General features: G+C 37.7%; 1 protein-coding gene across 3 annotated transcripts in view; it reads left to right on the top strand.

Moving 5' to 3' along the window:
- EDIL3 (EGF like repeats and discoidin domains 3) overlaps nucleotides 1–24,759 on the top strand; it is a 231,956-nt gene that overhangs the window by 181,280 nt on the left and 25,917 nt on the right. For all 3 annotated transcript variants that reach the window (XM_027712542.2, XM_027712543.2, XM_027712541.2), the window contains one exon: nucleotides 1,431–1,615. In XM_027712542.2, the coding sequence (XP_027568343.1) occupies nucleotides 1,431–1,615 (185 nt within the window). The remainder of the gene's footprint in view (nucleotides 1–1,430; nucleotides 1,616–24,759) is intronic.

The raw sequence follows: 24,759 nt of genomic DNA, 5'->3' as shown, positions 1-24,759 counted from the left end.
TCTCACTTTCTCCTGTTACCTTTAACAACTGTCTTCCCACTCCCTCTGGGGCCACAGAGGAGGCAGGCAAGTGTAAAATCCCATTAATTCATGCACGCATGCACAGGCAGACACAGCTGTTGTTTCATAGAGCAATAATAGTGCTCAGAAAAAATAGAACTATTTTTGATGGTTTGGGCCAGCACTGAAACACAACTTTGACAGTCCCTGTTTTTGTGTCAGGAGCCTCCTTCAGGTTCCTGGGATGAAACATCTCTGCTGACAGCCCTTGTGATCCTGGAGTGATACTTCAGAATTTAATAATAAGGAAAGTCCTTCTCTAAAGCAATAGATTAGTCTGTCTCATTTGTATTATCAATTGCTTCCTCCCACTCCCAGGAAAATTGTTTTGTTGTTGTTTTGAACTAGGCAGTCCATTCTACAGACGAGGCTGTGCAATTTCATTTGTGCACTGAGAATCAGTTCTGAAAGACTGTTTTTTTTAAAAAAGTTAACTTTGTTTTCTCACATTTCTAATTTCTTTGTTTGACTTTTTAAAAAATTTAATACAAAACATCAATATTCAAAATTTAAATACAAGACATACTGCATTAAAGATGTTAACATAATGTTAACATTATGTATCTCTAGTAATGTGTATTTGCTCCTGCTGTTAGCCGCCTACGAAGGGCCTATGGTCTTAAATTCCTGATTGAATCTCTTCATAATTCCACTTAATTCTGTATATTAAACCTATGGGAGAAACACAGTGTAGAGTCTTTGACTACTGGGGCAGGAAGGAAATGAGAAAACAGATTTTTTTTTTCTTTTTTCATGGAGAACAGAGAAAGGAGAAGCCTAAGATCAATATTTTGCTACAACCAAAATAATTCAATTATGTGGGACGTCCACAAACAAATAAGCCATTAACTCTTGATTTCTCTTAAGTTATAATTTCCAACTATTCTCTGTCCTTCACAGTTGTTTTTCTGTGGCCTTCTGCTCCTTCAGTAGGTTTTTGTGCTTTCTAGAATTTTAACCAGATGTCAAGTAATATTAATATTTCTTCAGTAGACAAACACATGGTTGAAGCAGGGTGACATAAAAACATGAGAAAATCAAGCTGAACAAGGGGAACAATAGGAAGCTGCTGGATGGGAAAATAAAAGCAAGATAAGCAGAGACAAAATTGTCTTTTCAGTTTGTTTGTCTTCATAAATTTATGCCAGGATAACATCAGTTGAATTCTCTATCTTAGTTTTGACTCACCCAAGCAATTGTTGAAATAAAGTGCCTCAATTTGGCTATTTTTCATTTATTTGTTTCTTCAACAATAGTCTTGATTAAATCCTTTTCTTCGAGAACTGCAGGGTTTTTTTCCACAACAGAAAAATCTAAACCACTCACAGAGATAAGTAGATAGTGCCCCTGACCTTATCTTGCTGTTGCAGGTTGCTCTGAGCCCCTAGGGATGAAATCAGGACACATACAGGACTTTCAAATCACTGCCTCCAGTGTTTTCCGTACGCTCAACATGGACATGTTTGCTTGGGAGCCCAGGAAAGCCCGGCTGGACAAGCAAGGCAAGGTTAACGCCTGGACCTCGGGCCACAACGACCAGTCACAGTGGCTGCAGGTAAAGTTTCATGCGCATTTTCCCAAATATTTGTCTCCTTTGTGTTTCAGGTATGGGGACGGTTCTCTGGTTTAGGGTTATATCCATATTCTTCTGTTTCTGAGTGTAACCATCCTAACTCTGCCACATACAGGAAGCCCAATTGATCCTCATGTCTCTGATACCACAGTTGCAGAAAACACTGCTGGGGGGATGCCTCTACTCTCCCCAGCAGCCACAAATTTCCTTTTTTAATGAACAAAAACAGTAGTTGCAGATCTGTTTCAATGAATTTTCCTCTTTTGTTGAGAGGCACTAATTTTCTTTTCTTCCCTTCTGTCCTTCCAAAACTCCTTGGAAGAGCGTGTTTACTTTCAGCTTTTTGCACCCTAGCAAATCCTGCTCATAGAAATTATCTTTGTCTAACTAAGGCTGCTCAAAACCACCTCCTGACACGGCTGGGGCCAGAAAGGCTGATTCAGCACACAAATTCATTAAAAAACTGTGCATGGGGTTGTTTTCAGCCTAAGAGTGATTTATACAAGTCACTAATGTGAGAAATTGCAATAAATCACTGGTGTGGAAGCCTATTTGACCAGTCAGTGACACATTTACATTTTTTGAACTGTGGAAGATGGCAGTGTTTTCAGTCAGCTGCCAGTTTGCAGTGCAGTTCTCGGTGGGAAGCCTCAATAGCACTAGACATGGCTACAAATCCCTTGCAATCTTTCCACATATAAATTATGACATATTAGCTTTTCTACCTACAGTTGCTAAGCAAGTCAGGAACACTATTACTATTTTTTTTCTCCCAAGTTTACAACATTTTGCAGAGAGGAAGCAGCAGTTGCCTCGTCTGTTTAACTGAAGATCCTGGAATTTACCAAAAGCTTTTCTTAGAGCAGCTTGTTGAAACAGCAGTTAGCAACTTCTGAAGAGAAGGAAAAATTTATTTTTGTGTTTTATGGTGGAAAAGCAGATGAAATTATTCTCCACATGAAAGAGAGACAGTTATCTCATATTTAGCCTCATCAGGGAAACCAAGGGTGTACAGAGACTCGATAGAAATTTCCTGCTGTGTGTTCTTGCTCCTATGGGTAACAGTGGGTTTTTAATTAAGTACAGATGGCAAGGGCCTGTAGAGTTAATCCTTATATTCTAAAATTCTTCATACTGTTCTAAGTCTTACTATATTTGAATTAATCTGAACCTGCAAATTTAATCTGAGCACTTGCACAGTCTCTTTGTGTCCTTGAAGTGTCAGGAATACTACTTATTTTCTGGTCAAAAAGAAAGCTGTGAAGAAATACTCATCTTTTAGTTAATTTGTTATATGGCTGTGTACTCAGTTCAGTAACTTTACAGGAATATGAGCAATTTACCTTTTCCTGAAGATCATTCTGCATAATGATAATTCAGAGGATCCTAACACTTTTTTGAAAAAAAAAAAACAAACCCCAAAAGACGCTAAAACTACTTGTTTTTTCAGTGCTTAAGCTGGTCATTAGCTTCTACTGTAGGCTGCTTATTCTCAATTTAATCCATGGGTAAAGATGGTCTCACATGCTTCAAGTGTAAGTAATGATTCTATAACAGAGACATGTCTATCATTTGAATTCATCGGTTCCTTTTTGTTCTCTTTGTTGGTAGTTCTCTGTTTTTTTGTTTGTTTGGGTGGTTTTTTTTTCCTTAAAACACAGTGGTTTGTATTACAACCTTTTAACACATTGACTGCAAATTTATCATCATGCTGTTTCTACAGAATTTGATCAAAACACATCTGTAAGAAAAAGCAGGTGGAAGCAAACTTATCTGTATGCCCTGTTCCCTCAGTCATTACATATTGCAAGGAATTAGCCCAGTAGTGATTCCATGGTATCCTAAAATAGGCTTAAAATAAGGCATTTAACCCAGATTTCTGGATTTTGCTAAAGTAGCTGGCCTAGTAATATGATATTTACTGTGTTAGCTTTCCATGCCTTTTGAATGTTCTCCACTTGTCTTTCTTGGTTTATATTTTATAATTTTAACTAGAAAGACTATAAAGTTGGAGAAAAGCCTACTGACTGCCCTTAAAAATTACTGTTGTGTTATGTGGACAGCTTGAAAAGATCTGTTCTCACTAACAATTTTTGGGAGATATCCTTGCCTAATGTCTCTGCTATCTATTATTCCTCTGTTTAAAAGCTGACATATATCTCAGGGCACCTGCTGTGATAATGGTTGCTGAGAGGTGATGTTTGCGTCATGCTTAAATGCCACTTGCACTAGAGATAAATTCTTCTCTGTCATGAGTTGCGGTTGTTTTACTCAGTTTTCTGCCAAAAAGGAAAACTCTGAGTCCTCCATGTATTTTAAAATGCAGCTATTAGCAAGCAGGCTTTTTGTTTTAAAGTAGTTTGGGTTGATGCATTCATAATTTATCTTCCAAGGCAGGAATATGAAGTATTTTGTGTCTCCATGCACGGACTGTGCATTTTCAGGTACAAGAAGAATACTCACCTGTATTGGTGCTGCAGTTGTTGAAAATCTGTTTTGACCTAGGCTCTGCAAATTCCAGATTCCCTAGACAATACTCCTTTACCCCAAACATTACCACTAGTGATGGAAGAAAGTATTTTTTTGATGTGAAGGGAAAGTTAAATAAATGAGATGACCAAAATGGTAGCTCAGTTGTAAACTGGGGATGAATTCCCCCACATGCTTCCTCAAAGACACTCTTGTTCTTCTTTTAAAGATGATGCTGCTAGTTTTTGGAGTGTTTAGGCTCCTTCTGGACACAATCCAGGACTGTTATTCCATGTGGTTACCTCACTCCCCATTTCTTCAGTATTTGACATTAAAGGAAGTGTTACAGAACTTTCTACCTTAAGCCCAAAAATGAGGCACTGAGTCTATAAAAATTATTGAAAATAAATGCTACTGATCTTTCAGATGCTTGGAGACTTGCTCTTGTAAATGGATTTTTGCCATTCCATATCTCATTTTCCTAGCCCAGACTGTCATCCAAAAGAGTTAACATTTTCCTCCGAACCCATATCCACTCTACTATTAATTTTCTTCTCCCCCCTCCACCATCTTCTTTACATATATTGTTTTGTGTGTTATCCTAGTCCCAACTTTACAATAGTACAACGGTTTCATTGTAGTTTATCTTAAAACTGGTGATATGGTGGGGTTTTTGAGGGCAACAGCAACATCATAATCTAATGTTTCTTCTGCTGATTGTGTGTGACGGGATCAGCTAAGCACTGTTAAGAGAAAAAAACAATTGCTGATAAAGATAACAGATTGTTTGAAAATGGGCAAAGCAACCGTCATACCTACTCTTTTTAAAAATGTTATGATTGCCAGCAGTATAATAGATTTGGGTTGGGTATTTTCCTGCCAACCTAAACTCCAGTATTAGACAATATTACTGAGATTTTTTTATCTACGTCATTGGAAAAGAATTGTCTCAGTGCTGCAATCAAATTAGTCTTTCAGTTTAATACACAACCATCTTTTTTCACATCAAAATGCCTCTTGTTTGAAAACAAAGGCAAAATTATATTCCAAATAATTATCCTCTTTTTGTTATACATTTACGAAGCCATCTTTATCATGCCATCATTGGTTCTACTCATGTTCATTTTCTGTCACTTATTTACAGTGTTTAAGCTTCTAAGTGATCAAATGAGAAGGTTGTTAAAATGCTGAGCCAGACCCAGCTTCTTGTCAGTTTGTTTTGGGTTTTTTAGAGAGGACTTTACAGGACTGGAAATGGGTCTTTACTCTGTCAGCCACAGAGAGAGATGGACAATTATTTTAAGCTAGGACACAAATTTTTGAATGAGGAAAGTTACAGAAGGTGAATATTTCCTTTTTTAACTACTGGAAGAGAAGGTTATTTTTCATCTAGTATTGGTTAGCTGAGCTTATTTTAATGATAGGTGTTAGCTCTGTGCCTAAAAAAATTGTTTCCTCTTTCTCATGGTATTTGCTTCTTGTCTGTTACTGCACCTGACTCTTTTTCCTCCTTTTTGCTGCATTAACCATATTTTGCTGTTTATTCGTAAAGAATTTTAGAGGTTTTTTATATAGGAAATCACTATATTGATTCCTAAATTATGAAAACAACTCCTAATGAGAAAATTCTGTGGATTGTTTAATTATCTTTTGAATTGTGTCATTAGCAAAGCACATATTACTACCAGTACTGTTTAAAGTAGCCAAATAAGTGATTTAAGTCTGGCCACCAGCTTAAATTGTTTTAACACACTGTAGTGGGTGACCCTGGCCAGATGCCAGGAACCTACTAAAGGTACTCTCTCACTCTCTCTCTGCAACCGGACAGAGGAGAGAGAAAAAAAATCAACTAAGGATTCACGAGTTGAGATAACAGCTGGGAGAGGTCAGTTACTGATTACTTCATGGGCAAAACAGACTCGAAGTAGGGATGGTACTTAAATTTATTGCTAACAGGATAAGAGCCAAAGACTGAGAAATAGTCTTAAAAAACACCTTCTCCCTTCTCCTCCCCAGTGGTGCAGCGAAATGGGGAATGGGGGTTATGGTCAGTTGTTGTTTCTGCCGCTGCTCAGGGAGAGGAGTCCTTCCCCTGCTCCAGTGGGGTCCCTTCCACGGGAGACAGTCCTTGATGGACCTTTCCAATGTGAGTCCATCCCTCAGGCAACAGTTCTTCCCAAACTGCTGTTCTTTGGGTCATTCCTCCATGGGTGTAGTCTTCATGAATGAGCTGCTCCACTGTGGGTCCCCTATAAGGGCCACAAGTCCTACCCATGAAAAACCTGCTCCAGCGTGGGCTTCCCTCTCCACAGGCTGCAGGTCTCCAGCAGGACCCTGCTGCATCTTAGGCCTCCCACGAGATCACAGCCTCCTTCATGCATCCACCTGCTCCAGCATGGGCTCCTCCGTGGGCTGCAGGTGGGTCTCTGCACCCCGATGGTCCTCCATGGGCTGCAGGGGCACAGCTGCTCCACCATGGGCTGCACCACAGGCCACAGGGGCCTCAGCTCTGGAGTCTGGAGCACCTCCTGCCCCTCCTTCTGCACTGACCTTGGTGTCTACATTGTTGTTCCCATGTTCTCACTCCGCTCTTCCCTGGCTGGAATTGTTTCTGCTCAACAACCTTCTGTTCTTAAATATGTTATCACAGAGGTGTTACTATTACTGCTGATTGGCTTGGCCTTGGCCAGTGGCAGGAAGTCCATCCTGGAGCCGGCTGGCATTGGCTCCACGGGACCAGGGAAGCCTCTAGCAGCTTCTAACAGAAGCTACCCCTGTAGCCCCCCCAGCTACCAAAACCCAGCCACAGAAACCCACTACACCCCTACACTCTGGAGGGAAAAAAGAAAAACAAACAAACAAACAACAACAGAAAAAAAAAAAAAAAGAAAAAAAAAACCAAAATCAACAACAAAAAAGCGCTCCAGAAAATGCTTAACAACAACTTAATTAAATATTGACTTGGAAGACAGAAAATTGGAATAGGATGAAATGTTCATTTAAGACCAATCTAGTAATTAACATGATGAGGTAATTGCATGACTTCTTGCTTGGACTGCAAGTCAAGCAGTCATTCATCCTGACTAGTCTTGGGAAGATACAGTGTTCTGTAGGAGATGTGAACTTAGATTTTAAACGAAGGACATGTAGTTCTCTTCAGCTTCAATAAACCACAGCCATCACCAACAGGTCAGGAAAGGAATCCGTGTCCTTTAGTGGAACAAAAGTTCCACTTAGTAACAAAAGTTGTCTCTGGTTCTCCAGATACAGAGTTGGTACTGGTTTTTTATCAGAATTTCTCACAATTTTAATATTCTCAGACTTCAGATGACAGAAGGGAAGTTGTGCAGAAATCGGCCTCCCTTTGTGCTTTTTATTGGAATACAGAAAGATATTTACAGTCAACACTGGTCATGTTACCTCTTCACTGCAAAATCACCTTCCTTTTCTTCCTGTCCTTGGCAAGGCAGCTGTCATTTCTTCTTGAAGGATTTAATTTGGGTCCTTGGTTTGAGTAGTTTCACAGGGTGATACTCTATTCACAATCTGATAGTTCACAGGAGACAGCAACACCTCAAGGCAGATTGGGAAAAAATTATTGATACTTCAGTATTTTTTTTCCCATATTTTGCCAGAAACTCACTATAGATAAATTTTCTTATTAAAAGAAACCTGTAGTGGAATAAGGTAGTAATGGTCAAAGAGTTCTGAGTCAAAGATATAAGCAGATAAAGAGTGATGCCCACTTCTAAACTTCACACTGCTGAATTTACTGATTTTGCACTACCGAGGCTAGAATGCCAAACAGGTCTCTTCATTCACTTCTTCACTTGCCCATAAACCATAGACTTAATTTTGAAACTAGATGGTCACTATTTGTTTTTAAGACAGCATGCAGCTCAAGATAATCAGCAAGCTTTTTTTCATCTTTTTTTTTAATGCTCTGCATATTGCCAATGTGTTTTTAAGACTACTAACAAAAACATATCTTACAGAAGTTGTATGCCTACTCTCAGTTATCTTCCAGCAGCATTTGATGGCCATTTCAGAGGTCACACTTTAACCCCATTTTTCCCCCTAAATCATTTCAAGTTAAATACATTATTCACATTAGTAATGTAACTAAATTATGCATTTCAGCATTGCCCTTTCTAAATTGCTTTTGACTTTGCAAAGCTTTCTTCTGCAATTCATTTTATGGAAATGTTTATAGTAGTAATTGAATTTAAGCCCTGAAATTAAATAAAACAGCATAAAATCTTGAGTTATTTTGCCTTTTCAATGCTTTATTTAGGCTGTATTTTATCATTTAGGTAGCAAAGTCTGGAACCTCAGTAGAATCATTGATTTAACTCTGGCAAAATACAAAGAGATTATTAGAAGGATAGGCAGACTACAAGAGCTCTTTGTTGCAAGATGTCCAGGAAACAGGTATAAGATAGATACAGTATCTCTATATCCTGTGATCAAAATTTGTATGATGTCCCCTTCATAGAATCGTAGAATTGTCAAGGTTGGAAAAGACTTTTAAGATCAAGTACAACTATCGACCCAGCACTTCCACTAAACCATGGACAGGTACAAAGGAAGGACCCTATCTCACCTGTAAATTAGCTTTGGTTAAGATTTTGTGGGAGGAAAATGTTGTATTGCACAAAGTCTGTTCATTGGATTATATTCCGTACTCTTTCTGTTAAGACCTCAGTAAAATCTAAGGAGCTGAACCAGTGCTTCAGAACCTGTCTTTGAGACATAAGAAATTCATCATCACTAAGAAAAATTACTTGAGAAGTTTCCATAAACAGGAAACTAGCTCTAAAGAATTGCAAGGGGATACTGTCAGTTTCCTTACTGACTTGTAGTTTTTCTCTGTGTATCACTCCCCTGCAAATGTCAGTTAAATTGAGTAATGACCCATTTCCTATTACAATAACAGGTTTTGATTTCACTCTAGAAAATCTGAGAGTGTAAGCAAAAAGTCCCTGGTTTTTCTGAACTTTGATGTACACAGGATCTGAGTCTGAAGTGAGTTTTTTTGTTACTGTGTATTTACAGTGGAAATTTTGATATTGCTTGATGCCCGTAGCAGCATCTTCTGAGAACACCACCCATGAAATTTTAATGGAAAGACATTAGTTTTCCACTGTTTTAAATGCCTGCCTGTTTTACCAAGCTATCATTTTCACTGGTTTGAAATAATGTTCTGTGTCTATTTTTGAAATTAAAGTGTATTTTCCTTGCCCTCCCTTAAAGTAATGAAATGGCTACAAAATTGTCTAGGTAGGAATATAGAAGAAAAAAGTGTGCAAATCTGTTTCTCATTCATGCCCTTTTCTTCCATGGCAATGTTTCAAAATAGCATCCACTTTTTCCTAATAAAAGTGCTTGTTGTTTTCATAGCTACCTCTGAATTAGTTTTAGACTCAAGCACAAGTGGTCACAGTTGTTTCCTTACAATACTTTGAGTCTTGACAAGAAAAAAGGATGACAAAGAAAATACAGATGATGGAGAGAAGTGAGGCAATCTTGTCAAGATCAAGTATCTTTAAGTAGCAAAAAATACTTGATGGAAGCACAGATGAGGCAAAAGTCAGTGCACGGTGAGAGTGAAACAATGGAGTAGAACTGAATCTAGTTTTGTTTTCCAAGAGCTTGGTGCTTTATTAACCAGAATGTGATATTTTATTAGCCCTGAGCTTTTTTTCCCAAATATTACTTCTTGACTAAGCAAGATACTTAATATTTTCTTCAAGTAGCTGTCAAGATCTTGTAAGTAAAATATACAAAAGTCAAGGAAAGCTATTCTTCACTGAATAAGACTCGATTCTGCATTCTTTTTATACTACTTTGAGAACAAAAGTGAAGCTTTATTGTGAGATCCTAGTTGACTTCTGAACATCTTTTTTCAAAATTTGTTCTTCACTTTTTCTGTTTCCTACATAAAGTACGTAGAAACAGATTGGTTCCTAGCATGGCAAATGGGGAACAGAGGTTGTATCTTTTAGCTAAGTAAATAATGAAATTAAGACTTAAACGCAAAGAAGGAGTGGTGGCAAAGGAACTTCAGATTAATCCAAATTAGAAGGCAATAAACTACATTGCAGGCTTCTTCAGAGGAGGGGAAAATGTGCTTAACCAGGCTGACATTTGCTCAGCAGTAAGCAGAAAAATTGAACACTTTATCTCAGCACATTAAAGTAAATCTGAACATTTTTGCTATTTCTGAATCTTAACCTACTCGTTGGTTTCATCATGTGTTTTTCCCTAATAACACCCTATTGATAGTCTAGTTTTGGTCCCCGCAGAATATTTGTCTTTTTTTTTAGTTTTGGATTCCATGTTAACTCAGATGTGTCTGGACAGCAACGTTCTGTGCGAGACTCTCTTTCCAGTCTGCTTAATAACATTCATCCTGCTCCATTCTCAAGTAACGAAAGAGCAGTTTCCCTGTCAGAAACCATGACATGAAAGACAAATCTGAGCAGAGGAGGTGAGAAAGAATCTGAAAGGGAAATCTCCACAGACATGAAAACATTGTAACTAAACATTTCTCCAATTATCTGGGTCTTGTTCAAGAGCACCTTGAGACTTGTAATATAGAGTATCAAAACAGGCTTTCATCAGGACATTCCTACTGATTTTTGGGCTTGTGTCTCTGTGTAAATCTACTCACTCAATCAACAGGCATAAAGACAGAAATGGAGGCAATTTTATTCAGAACAGAGCAATATTTTTTAATCTATAATTCATATGTGACATTAGGACAAAGCTGAGGAGATACCTGAGTTGGCAGTGTTTATACTTAAATTTGATAGTTTTCTTTAAAACAAGACAGAAAATAAGTTATTTTAAAGGAATACATGCTTGAAAAGTTGGTCCTTGGGATTACAAGAACTTCCTGCTTAATTATGTGCTATACATAACCAAGGCTTAATTGCTTTTGTTGTTGGAGTGATCTCCTTGGAAGCTTCATGTTTAATTAACCACAAGATGTATTAATTCTATTTCAAGCCAGCCTTTCTTTGTTGTATAATTAAGTAGAAAAATATTTTCACAATTAGAAATTAATTCTATATATAGCTAGTGAAAAGAAAACACCTTCATAAAGAAAACACAGATCTGCATTTTCCAATGGCAAAAGTAAAAATATTTAGGCCCATCTTAATGAGTCATCCTTGTTAAGAGGTAACGAGACTTATAACTGTCTTCAGCTAAGGAGCGTTAAGAAAAACCTAACAGAATGCTTTTTGAAGACCTTGTGGTTAATGAACTCCCAGTGCCTAAAGAAGCTACAAGAGAGCTAGAGAGGGACTTTGGACAAGGGATGGAGTGACAGGACAAGGGGGAATGGTTTCCCACTACCAGAGGGCAGGGTTGGATGGGATATTGTGAAAGAATTATTGTCTGTGAGAGTGGTGAGGTCCTGGCACACGTTGGCCAGAGAAGCTGTGGCTGCCCCTGGAATCCCTGGAAGTGTCCAAGGCCAGGTTGGACAGGGCTTAGAGCAACCTGGGATAGTGGAAGGTGACTATTGATAGAGGGTTGCACAGTGATTAAAAAAAACAAATTGCACATTCATTTTGCTCCTTAGACAAGCTTGCCTGCTTCTTTCCTGCAGGTCTGCCTCCACTGGGAGGACCACTTTACTCAAAATACACCTTAGAGCTGCTGTAAAACAGCTGCCTCTTTAGTTATTAGCTTAACCATTTTTCACAGCATCTGCTCCCAAACCGTTTGTTCTTTTCACATCCCCCAAATGTACACATATATAAATTGCAGGACCACAGTAGGATTTGCTTTGTGTTCTGAAATACATCAGAGGGGTTGTTTTTTATTTGAGAGGAGCTTAGAAGTCTTGTTTTCCAAGGTTCACAGCAATAATTCATAGTCCTAGAGAGTCTTTGGATATTAAAGATTAAATCTCTCTTTTATGAGAATTTAAGAGTTATTTGGGGGTTATTATTAGAGAGTCTTAACATTACTCCCTTTATTTTCTTTATTCCCCACCCTACTGTATGCAATTTTGTGTTGCTAAGGGAATCTGATTCTACATATATGAGCAACATGATCTTTTTTTGTAATTCTAATGTAATTTTCCATTTAAAATATATACCATAGACAAAATACAAGAGAATGAAGGAAGGGTCTTTTAAGAATTTTGCATGTCTGAGTTACTTTATATCTCTGCAGATGCACATTTTTTTCCACTATAATTTTTTCGATTTTCTGATTGCATTGCACTCTTCTGGTAAAATGTCATAAAAAGTTGTCTGTTTTTAGTTTCAATGAAACAATAATGACACCCTCTATTACAGCAAGAGAGGATGGGTAGAGAAGGACCTCAGCACTGTAATTTTTTGACCCTCTGAAAAGTTAAATTTCAAGTGGAATAATAGCATTCAGGGGAAAATGGAGCAATTGGAAATAAATGCTGTCATGTTGAGTAACATCCACTGCTGTGGATTTCAAAAAAAAAATCTGTCATCTATTATTGTATCTCACTTGGAAGGTGGAAATTGTGGCTAACCAATTTGCATTGCAGTCCTCCCACATTGCAGGAGTCTTTCCTTTTCATTTTGGCTAAAACACAAACTGGATTGTGGGAAAATTTTATTTCTTCCATTAAAAGATATAAGCAAGTTAAACTTTAATATGCAAGAAAATAAATGAAAACATTAAAATTAATTATTCAGATGTAATCTGTTCCTTAGTTTTACAGAGACCTGTAAATCTCATTTTAGCATGGCACTTGAACCATTTAGTCAATGTGGTCTTTGAAATAGAGACTCTGCGAGGACCTTTCTAGACAATTTGATCATCTGTCACCTTGCGTTGTGTCATCGCATTATTTCACAGATTAAAGGGAAGTGCATAAAAACAAATTCAATGCCATGACTCTAAAAAGGCATTGCTTGTAAAAATACAGATCTCTTTGCTGAACTGCACTTGATTCTAACTGTCACGTAGCAGGGGTTAAAACAAAAAGGCAGGCAGTTTGGTTGTTTTGTTACATTAATAAGTTTATCACACCATCTTCAGGGTCACATTGCTGCAGGAGCTGTTTTGGAGGATTTTTACAGCTCAGGAACTACCATAAACTAACACATTACAAAAGATGTTGGGCTTTTTACAGAAAGGTCAATATTCAACATAAACAATGTCTACTATTAGCAGAGGTAGAAGTAGCCAGCTAGTAGCCAGCCAGTGTTCATGTGTGGGGTTTTTTTCATTCTCAGTCAAATCTTCTAAGTTTCCTGTATGTATCATAACAAAAAAAATCAGGAAAGAATACGGAATAAGAGTTGGTTTGCAGCATTTCTCACAATATAAGAATTATGTGGGGTCACAGGAGATTAGCAGGTAGAGTTTTATACAAATAAAAGAGAGTATATTCACATTAAGAGCTAGCATTGAGCTCACTACAGTGCTGATAGTCCATGCCACCAGCCACTTACAGCCTCTATGAACTCAGGATTTAGGAATTTCATGCTTTCTGCTCCTCCTTTTCTTCTCTGTACTGCCTGTAAGTCAATAATGAGACACTGCCTGTTGTGCATGGATAGGAGAAGTACAACAAGAACTAGAGAATATCAACAGTCAGTTTTTAGGGGTTGGTTTTACACAGCCCATGACAGACCAGAGAAACTCCAGCAAATGATTCTGTGGCTGTGAGAAGATGATTTGAATTCATGGGGAGACTGGACACGATCTCATCCAGTTCTGATAGGAAGAGACCCATTAGAAAAATTGCTAAATGGACAGAATAATTGAGGCTCAAGAAACTCCCTTATCTGAAAAATGAATGAAGAATACATGTGTATATACATATATGTATGTATATGTATATATGTGTGTGTATATATATGTATGAATGAATAATGTTTGTATGAATATATATGTGTATATATATATATATACATTTATACATATATATATACACACATTTATGCATATATTTTGCCTTTTGTATTTTTTGTTTGGTTGGGTTTTTTTCGACGTCTGTGCAATTCCATTGTTAGCAGAATTGATTTCAAAAATACCTCTTTCATTTAGCTGGAAGTAAGTGCTCAGTGTATCAGACCAAATTTGAGGCACATGTGTAGTCTCAACAATCAAAACAGTTTTCTCCACTGTGCTGGCATAATGGGATTGACTCTGGAATAATGTCACAAGACTAATTTTTGGATGCCACTCAAGTTTTATAGAACATTCAGGTTTATTTCTGCAACATCATGTCCTGCAACTGTTGCTCTGGTTTTTGGTGGGATGTTTCCTGATTTATAATCCTGTAAAAAGTTCATTTTTGTATGATTCTTTACTGTGCACAGGTGTGTCTGCATTTTTCATAAATCTCTTTAGCCAAATCTAAAGAAGTTATTGGCATTCCACCTCCCTAGTCTCACTTAAACAGAGTCAAAGAGCAATTGCTGGTTTCCTGAAATGCCTCTGGGAGATAAAAAATGAATATCCTGTTGTCTCCATTGACTCTGCTGGGTTGACGTGGTTAGCTTTGTTTAGGTCCTTACCTTTAAGAAAAAAAGTCTCCCCCCAACTTACCATTCAGTATTTTTACTTGAAGTCATTTTAATATAACTATCCAACTTATATTTTTTTGTTATTTTTAAGTTAATAACCCAAAATATATCCCTACACAATAGTTTCAGTGTTAAGAATGGTATTGGGCCACCATCATACCATGTCCTGAAGTTAACACATGCCTTTTCCAGTTATCCCTTGGGAAACGGAGAAAATCCAGGGCCTGGAAATCAGATAACCTGGTTGTGTGGACAGATAGCACGAGGTATTTGGAACTTGATTTTAGCAGATGTACTGTTTTCATCCACATCACTGAACTAAAAAGGTCCCTCGGGCACTGGCCAGTGGACAAAGAGGGTGATAAATACCTGACAAGGGGCTTCCTTATATCTTATAAATCCTCTGTGTTTATGTCTTCCTCTTTGGATGTCTACATACTTCCTTTCAAGCTCTGTGCTGTATTTTCTGTTATATAGCCGAAATACCTTCACCATACAATGAATTATATACATAGCAATTAAGCAAGTAGCCAGGAGAGTGACACATTTATTGTTATTACCTAATTAGTTTCATTATCAATATTTCTAAACTCTTAAATTATGTGTGCTGGTGACAAATATCTTCACAATATTCTTTCTGTTACTAAGCAAAACTGCACAGAGGGGTTTACACTTCATAAAGGAACAGAAAATTATTGTGCAAATTGACAAAAGATAGTTTTTCACAGAAGAATTTGGAAGTGCTTCAAATGGTCAGTGAAATTTTAAAAGTACTGACAGCAGCTTTTTATACAAATGATGTTAGTGTTCAGCCTGTTTTAAATTATTAGACTATTAAATTGAATTATTAGGGAATAGGCAAGATGCTGATAACAAGCTATGTACAAAAAGCTTAATTTACTGCAACATCCAAACGTGTTTATGGCACATTGATGAGTAAATAACCAAGGCATAGACTGTAACTGGCTATATCCACTATAAATGTTAGCAGGGGAACAAAATAGGGAGTTAAAACTGATTCCTCAACTCATGGTCTGCATGAGTTTCTTAGTATCAAAACCACCAAATTCACCTGTTTGTTACATGTGAAATGTGTTTGTCAGAACACAGTGTACAGATAAGGATGACACACGGGATTTAGTGTTGGATTACAAGCATCACAGGAAGCATAGCTGAGTGTATTCAGAAACGTGAGCACTGTAGCAAGGTACTTAAGGGTAACCACGCAAAGAGAGCTTCAGTATTTTTTTTGTGAGAGCTCACAGGAGTCTCTTGCTTGTACAGAAGCTGAAAGATTTTCCACTCTGTTCAAGATGAAAGAGCTTTGTACTAGCTGCAGCTTTCAGTAAGTAAGAAAAATGAGTGATTTGAGCTAAGATGTTGTAAGGAAACCCTAAACGCTTGACACTGCATCATAACAATACAGACTGCTCTGAGGGAACATTATAGGGAACATGAGAAGCATTGGGAAACTGGCATAGAAATAAGAACTTGTCCACCCACCAAAGAGCAAGTGTTTCTGCACTGTTTGTTCTTGTCATTACCTGAAGGAAGAGGAAATGTTGCCTATAAGATATACTTTTTCTAGGTCTGGTTTCCCCCTCACCACCCTGTGATGGTTCACTTTGTACAGTGGCTCAATGGATACTGCATGGATGCAGCAAATTAATATTTGAATGCCTGTTTAGGTAACTTACTTTATACCTTTATGTTTTCCTCATATTTATTTTGTGCTAAGTGTTGTGCAGGTTTCCAAATTAGTACATATTTGTGCAATTATACATTTTTACAAATTTCATAGAATTATGGAATCACAGAATGGTTTGGGTTGGAAGGGACCTTAAAGATCACGTCGTCCCACACCCATGCCATGGGCAGGAACACCTTCCACTATCTGAGGTTGCTCCAAGCCCTGTCCAACCTGGTCTTGAACACTTCCAGGCAAAACAATTATCAATTAAAATTACATGTATATATAAAAATAATTTAAAAACCCCAAACCTTCAAACACTTGCAGAAATATTTAACCTGTCATAATAACATCATCAATGCATTTTCATTTTATTTTCACTGAGTTTCATACATATTTAACATGAAATGTGTTACAAGACCTGAAGAGCTGCGCTTGATTAGCTGCATCACAAGAGCTGAAATGTTGACTGTTGTTTCTGCAGAATCCATCTGAAGCCCTATATGGTGTTCAGACTCATTGATCTGAAGCAACATTTTAGATTGGATGGTACGTTGCAGTCATGCACTGGTCATACTGCCAGAATAAAAATTAAATCAGAATTACCCTGGGGTGGTAATGTCACTAATGGTGTCTGGATTTCTTTCCAAATTCATGGGGAGATTTGGCTCAATAGCTGTAATCCACACTGCTGTCTACTATGCTAAAATTGTGGGATTTAGCAAGCTGATAAGGGTATCCTGAGTTGCATATTGATTTTATAATGTAAGTATGTCACTTTCAAGAAAAAAAGGCAGGATCTTTTAAACATTTTTCCAATTTCCTGTGACACAGGTGCCAGACTCATGTTAACTTAGAAGTTAAGTGAGCTGTACTACAGAAATATCCAGTACAGCCTGACTACCTTGAAAAATAATTCATATTAAGAGAACTGTGGTGTCTTGAAACAGATAATTGTGTTGTCAACATCCCAATTTAATTTTCTTGTGCATGTTTTATCCCCTTAAAAGGATAAAGGTTTGCATTTTACACATCTTTACCAACTGTCCTTTTGCCTCCCATCACTTCATCCATTGCAGTGATGCTGACATTTGGTGCGGATTTGTGTCAGTCAAAACTTTAAATATTCTGTATCCATATCCATTTAGCATTTATACATCAAAAGAGGGGCAAAATTATGAAAGCAGAGAAGTTTCAGCACTAACTACCCCGACACAAGTAATTTTAATATCAGGCAAACCAATTGCAGCATGTTACATCATAATTTATTTCCCTTTGTATTTAGGTTTGTTACTTTAATGATCAAATGCAGTTGTATGTATTTAATCTCTGACTGTGTCAACATATTTCTAATCTATGTTTAAATTCAAGTGAGTGCTTTAATAATCAGATCTCTGTGGGATAGTTTATGCTGATGAGCATATTATAAGTTAAATTTGAAGCAGTAAGTCAAAAATAGTGAATAGCACTTTAGAAATGCTTTCCTTTAAGAAGTATTCTGCTGGTTTTACTCTTCAGGGATAAAAAAAAAACCCACAGTTTATTTTTTAACATAACTAAGCAGACTGCAATATGGACAAAGAGGGCTAGGATTTTGCACAGATACCTTTCATTAGTAAAACAGTTTTGGAAACAAATTATTAAAGAAACAGTCTGATGAGAATACTCCTAATTGAGCAGCTGTAGGAATCTTAACCTTCATAGTTTTTGCCTGTAACTGGTGGTGTAGCTGCTGCAACAGCTCCCAGCCTTGTTCCAGGCAGTGGAACAAGAGAAGCGCAAGGCTAATTTGTGTGCTTTTGGGAACTGGGAGTGGGACACAATGTATTCCCCTTTGGAGCCTGTGAAAGCCACACTAATTTAAGCTCTGCAAAAGGCAGAAAATGGTTCGTGTCTCATGGTTCCTTGCAACCTAAAGCATAGTTGATATAGGTACAACTTTGAAGTGCTACTGTTTCTAGTTTACAGTGGATGAAATTGCAATTTCTTAGAATTGGTCTGGCAGCACATCAGCTAAACTTGGATTGTGTATATAGCTATGAATCTTGTTTGCTTGCATGCAGAAATACCTTTAGAATAATTAGGGTGTAGTTTAGTAAAGGTAACATTAGTAGCATTTAGGAAGAGAAAACCATGTGTCACATTGCTTCGTATTGATTTGATATCCTGTTTAGAAAAGGCTCAGCTCCTGAAGTTTGTGCAGATAAAAATATATATATTACAGAGCTCTATGTTAATGTAGTACATAAAAAGTACTGGCAAGTCTCATCTCATTTATTTCAATTCAGGGTTTCTCCTCAGAAAGGTTAGTTCCGTATTTCTCCAGGATCATAACATTTCATCTGCTGTATAGAAATAAGCCTGACTCCTCTGATATGCTGCCTGAGAAATTATGCACAAATAAAACACGGTGTTCCATATGCAATATACTTCTTAACAGTTGTGGTGGTAAATTTAAGATGCACGGAATGTAACTTATTGTAACAGTGCACTTGTCAACAGTCTAAAGGCAATTTCAGTGCCCGGTTAAAATTTATGGAGTCTTTGTCTTATTTTGACCTAAAATATGTGTGTTAAGTTTCAGAAAAGTCAGTATACTTGTTTATAAGAGTAAGGACATGTAAACTGGCACAGGAATCAGTGATAAAAGAAGGCTATCCTATAATATTCAAAAAATATTTAAGAAAGTGGTGATGTGCATAATAAATAGCATATCACTTACATGCATCAGTGAGAATGCAGCTGGGGCAAGGTTTGTAGAGAAAATAGATAGTCCTTATGTGGCCAACTGATATGTTTTCTGTGATAAATGGGTAGATCATGTCCTTAATTTGGCAAGTATCCCCTGCTTTCAGGGATACAGGACCTGGATAGAGAGAGTTGAGCTGATTCCAATGGGATGAGGTTCAACAAGGCCAAGTGCTGGGTCCTCCACTTTGGCAACAACAACCCCCTGCAGCACTACAGGCTGGGGACAGAGTGGCTGGAGAGCAGCCAGGCAGAAAGGGACCTGGGAGTTTGGACTGACAGGAAGCTGAACATGAGCCAGCAGTGTGTCCAGGTGGCCAAGAAGGCCAATGGCATCCTGGCCTGGATCAGGAACAGTGTGGCCAACAGGAGCAGGGAAGTGATTCTTCCCCTGTACTCAGCGCTGGTGAGGCCACACCTGGAGTGCTGTGTCCAGTTCTGGGCCCCTCAGTTCAGGAAGGACATTGAGGTGCTGGAGCAGGTCCAGAGAAGAGCAACAAGGCTGGTGAAGGGACTTGAGCACAAATCCTATGAGGAGAGGCTGAGGGAGCTGGGGCTGTTCAGCCTGGAGAAGAGGAGGCTCAGGGGAGACCTCCTCACTCTCTACAACTCCCTGAAAGGAGGTTGTAGCCAGGTGGGGGTTGGTCTCTTCTCCCAGGCAACCAACAGTAGGACAAGAGGGCATGGTCTTAAGCTCTGCCAGGGGAGGTTTAAATTAGATATTAGGAAGAAATTCTTTACAGAGAGGGTAATCAAGCATTGGAATGGGCTGCGAGGGAAGTGGTGGATTCTCCATCCCTGGAGGTTTTTAAGATGAGACTGGATGTGGCACTTAGTGCCATGATCTAGTAACCATGGCGATAGTGGATCAAGGGTTGGACTTGATGATCTCACAGGTCCCTTCCAACTTGATTCTATGATTCCTGGTGGGCTAAGTTTATCCTATTGCTCGTAGATTTGCTTTGAAGGACTTTCAAATGTGGGTCAAAAATTAAAATAATTGAGGAAATGGAGAAATGGAGCTGCACTGACAGGTGATTGTTGGCTTCTAGTAATATTGAGCTGTAAACTCACAGAATGGCTTGGACTTGTCAGGGGAGGTGTCACCTGTCTGCTCAGGTGAGAAAGGCTAGAAACTGTCTTTGTGGATGTTCTCCAGAAGGTGTTTTCCACAGTGAAGCTCTATGGCTCAATTATTGATCCTAGTACTGGAAAATACAGGAATAGTTAAAAAGCTTGTGCCTATGCACAAGTATTCATCCAGAACTTACAGGAGGAAACATCACTTCAGAATAAAAACAAAAAAAATAATTTAAATGCATGTTTTTTAACATTTCTCATGGCTTTGGCAAAAAATATTAGGGACTTAATATCTTCCAAAATGTCCTTGGCACCAAAATGAAACTGGAACTTCTCATGCTATGGATGTAAGCTCTTTTCTATAGCTGCCCCAGATACATCAGGCACATCATCCTACAGAATTTTATTCCCATTTTTTCATAGTGTCTCCTAGGCTTTGATTTCCTCTACTGTAAGAAATTAACTTTTCCTACTTGCTTTCAGCAACGTTTTTCTTTTTAAAACTTGCTCTTCTTCTTCTATGTATTTTCACTGATCTCACTTAAATTTATCATAAATACATTTTTACTCCTATATGTATATACATATATATAAATACATTTAAAAATCCCTATCTATTTCTCCCTGGCATAGGGACACAGAGTGCTGTGTTAGGGATTAGTCTTAGTGTGCAAATAGTTTAGAATTTTGATGGAAAACTGAATTAAGGAATATTCTGGAGAGAAAGCACAACGAGCAACTTCTCAGATTAGGAAAACCATTAAGCAAAAATTGCCTAAGTTTTACATGTGTATTTCTGCATATTTAAGTATATATACCTGTGTGTGTGCACGTGTATCTATAGATATAGATTAGAAATAAATAGGAATATTTTTATAGTAGTCCACCCTGCGTGAGTCATTTGTGTAGTGTCAGGACTAAACTGTGTTCCCTATACCACTCACATCTGTGATGTTTTGAGCTGTAGACAGCTCAAGAGTCTTTACAGGGTGCTCTTCCCACCTGCTGTCAAGAGTAGGTGCCATCTTACAACATTCCAAACAAAAGCTCTTTCAAAAACCCTGCAGGTGTAAAGACCCCAACTGGCTTCTGTGCAATCAAAATACAGTCAGACTGCTGCTTGCAGATAATTTCACTGCCATCCCAGTCAATTAAGCTTTCTGTGAGATGTCCCAAGAAAATGGAAGGGATCATTTGGGGGATTTTTTTATTTCCTTTCTAAAAAGCCACTGTCCATTTCAAATGTGAGTTATTTATACACAGAAAATGAATCTGCTTTTCTTTCAGGTTCTGTTTTGGAGTTGAGTGTGTCATCAAAAATGGAAGTAGGGAATGCAGAAAAGATAACTTTAAAAGCATGAATGTTCCTCTCTGATTTATCCTCTGACTTTTATGCTCTTGTGCATACAACCTGATTGCATACAACCTGATTACTAATTCTGGAAATGCTGATAATTAGTATATCATCATGTTTTTGTTTGTTGTTAATTTAGAAATTATTTGCTTGCTCTGCAGTATTACAAATAAAACCACTACTTTGAACAGGCTATTCAATTTGTATTGAGAAAAGAATGCTTTTTGTAATAGATACTTTCTCTGTTTTACCAGTCTTCCCTGTTTCTCTTGTTCAGAATATGGACCATTTACCATGAAAAGTCACAAAGTACTTCTAAATCAGGGTAAACCTTAAGGGTATATAGAGTCATGGAATCATTTAGGTCGGAAAAGAGATCTGAGATCATTGAGTCTAACAATTCCCCCAGCACTGTCAAGGCCATCACTGACCCATGTCCTCAGGTGTGACATCTACACAGCTTTTAAATCCCTCCAGGGATGGAGACTCCATCCCTGTCCTGGGCAGCCCTTTCAGGGAAGAAATTTTTCCTTATGTCTAATCTAAACCTCCCCTGTTGTTAAAACCAAAAGTATCTGTAGGAAAAATCTTTATCTGCCTCGTGAGTGGCTTTGCAGCTTAAAAGGACTGAAATACCCAACTCAATAGTCTTGGAGGATGATCTGTATTTTGGGGTGAGACTCCTGGACCATGATAGAGGAGGTCAAGTTCACTTCTTGTGAACTCAGGAACTCTAATGCATGTACCTGTGCACCTGTAGCCAGGGTTTTTGCTGAAGCTTATGGGGATAACTCCATTAGCACAAGTGCAGGAGGTTAACCAGCCCCTTTTTGTGTGTGTTTTGTGCCTAAAACAAAGACACCATTTAATCCCAACTGAAACACAGTGCAGTGCTTGCTCCAAGCAGAATATCCACCCTCAATTCCACAAAGCCCTTAAAGCTGATTAGTTTAACGTGACATTTGGGGAAAACACAGCAGTTATATTCCCTTTGGGTGCAGCCTTGGCGAACGGTTAAAGGCAAGGCAGGCAGCAAGACATTTCTGCAAAGACTTGCTGGGAATCAGTCACTGAGGAAAAATATTAATGAAGCTGCTGCTCAAAATATATGAATTTTCTATTAATGCCTGTGCTTTTTGAAATACAGTTTTCTATGAGAAAAACAAACATTTTCACTATTGGATGCCGTAGCAAATTTGAAAATTATGTTTTTTCATTGAGCCATCTGATATAAGCACAATAATCTGCTTCAAGTCAAGAATTATTGCTGATTTGTGTTATAGTAATAGAGGTATATTTTCTGCTGCCTACAGAGCAAATACTTAGGGAACAGTTCACTCCATGGAGCTGCAATGCATGAGTGTGAAACATCTACTTAAAGGCAGTGGAGAAAATATAACTTTTTACTTGAATTCTTGATGAAAAACACTCCTTAACAGACAGTCTGCTGCAACAAAAAACCCAAAGATCTTTTGTTTCTGTCTACCAGACAGTGTAGATCTTTGCTTTCTAGTAGAAGTTAATCTACATTCAGACATGGTTTTATTTGGACTTTTTGCTGGTACGTGCAATTGGTAGATATTCAAATTTATTTCTCTGAGTTATACATCTAAAATAAAATTTTAACCCCCCACAGATGAAAGTGGATGTGTCACAACATTTCCCACGTGCTTCAAAGTTGACTGAAAAATTCTGGTTTTGAAAATTTTGATTGACTGAAATATTTGCTTTTCAAAATGGTGCAGACTCCTTGATGGTAAACACTGGGTTTTAGTAAATTAGATTTACACCCACCTGGCAGAGCAAGGGCTGCAGGAACCATTTAAAAGATTAATCTTTGAGAAGGCAACACTAAGAACACGAGAGAAAAACAAATAAAGGGAAGAAATATCTGATGGATCTGCAAGAAAAATGCATTACCCAGAGCTGAAAATATGGTTTTTTCAGATTTCTTAAAGCTATGATTTCATAGACTTCTCTGTGTGTTGCTGTTAAAAACTTTTAAGATTTCAACTTTGTTAATAATTTATCATCTCCTATCTTTTTACTGTTTTACAGCAGAGCAAACCTCACTCTCTGTAGTGTGTACAGTTCCTTGTGAGCTGTACCAGGTGTCAGTAGGGGTTGGGTGGGTATGTGCAAATATAGAATTTGCAAATACTCTGCTTCAGATATTAGTTTCTTTGGGATCCAACCTTGTTTATTTTTAGGACGCAGTTATGTTTTTGCAAGGATTGTTTATGCCTTTGCAGCCATAGCTATACATTTCTCTTTTACTGTCTTTGTTTCAAAAAAAGCCCCAGTTGTATTCTTCTTTTTCAAAAATGTTAGTTGTTGCAATTAGTTTTAGCCAAAATACTCCTGAAGAATCTTTGGCACTCTTCATATATTGAAAAATAAATGGGTTTTACTAGCGTGCTCAGTGAGAACATGGCCTATAATTTACTGTTACCTAAATCTTTATTATGTTAAACGTAGAAAGCAGCAATGATGATTGGAACATACATATAGTTATTTATACTGGAAATGGTGGTAATGTTGTTTCATACTTTTAACATATCTACAACAGAAACTTTCAGGTGTCATCTCAATATAGGGCCATTAACAGCCTTTGAGTCCATTCTATGTATTCCAGAAGGGCTTTTAGAGGCTTTATATGTAGGAACTTGCTCAGGTTGTGTTTAAGTTGTAAAAAACACAGTCTCTTTTTTTTCTATAACCCTGAAAGTGGTTAGACCAGTGTTCTTTGTGTGGACTTTTTATGTGTGTTCTTTTTATGTTTTGTCATGGGTTAGAGTGCAAAAAGAGTGTTTTAATTTTACAAAACAGAAGAAAAAAATAATTTTAAAAACAGTATCCAGGGCTAATATGAGTTATAGGGGCCATTCACAGTCAATCAGTTCTCTTCCTAATGAAAATGGTCTACTGAGGTATAAGCAGAGATACTTAATTCCAAAATGGACATAACTTCAAACACTATGCTCCATGTCCACAAACCTCCCCTCTTCTGTGTTGTTTCCTTTTTCAGACTTAGAAAAGTCCAGATAAGCTTAGGTAGTTACTTGTCTCCATTGATTTACCTTGTTGCCTTTGCACTAAAGCACCCCTTTGATTAATTATTCAATAATACAAAGAACAGAATAGCCATCATTTCTATAAAAAATTACAAATCTTTCAACAGTCTCTTCTCTGTATGAAAAGAGATGAAAAACATTCTAAATGAAAATACAGCATTTTAGGTTTTGCCACG

This window comes from Pipra filicauda, unplaced genomic scaffold (genome assembly GCF_003945595.2).
Source record: "Pipra filicauda isolate LSUMZ 115617 unplaced genomic scaffold, ASM394559v2 scaffold168_size1973030_pilon, whole genome shotgun sequence".
NCBI lineage: Eukaryota > Metazoa > Chordata > Aves > Passeriformes > Pipridae > Pipra > Pipra filicauda.
The sequence above is the reverse complement of the archived record's forward strand: the minus strand, read 5'-3'. Positions and strand labels throughout refer to the sequence as shown.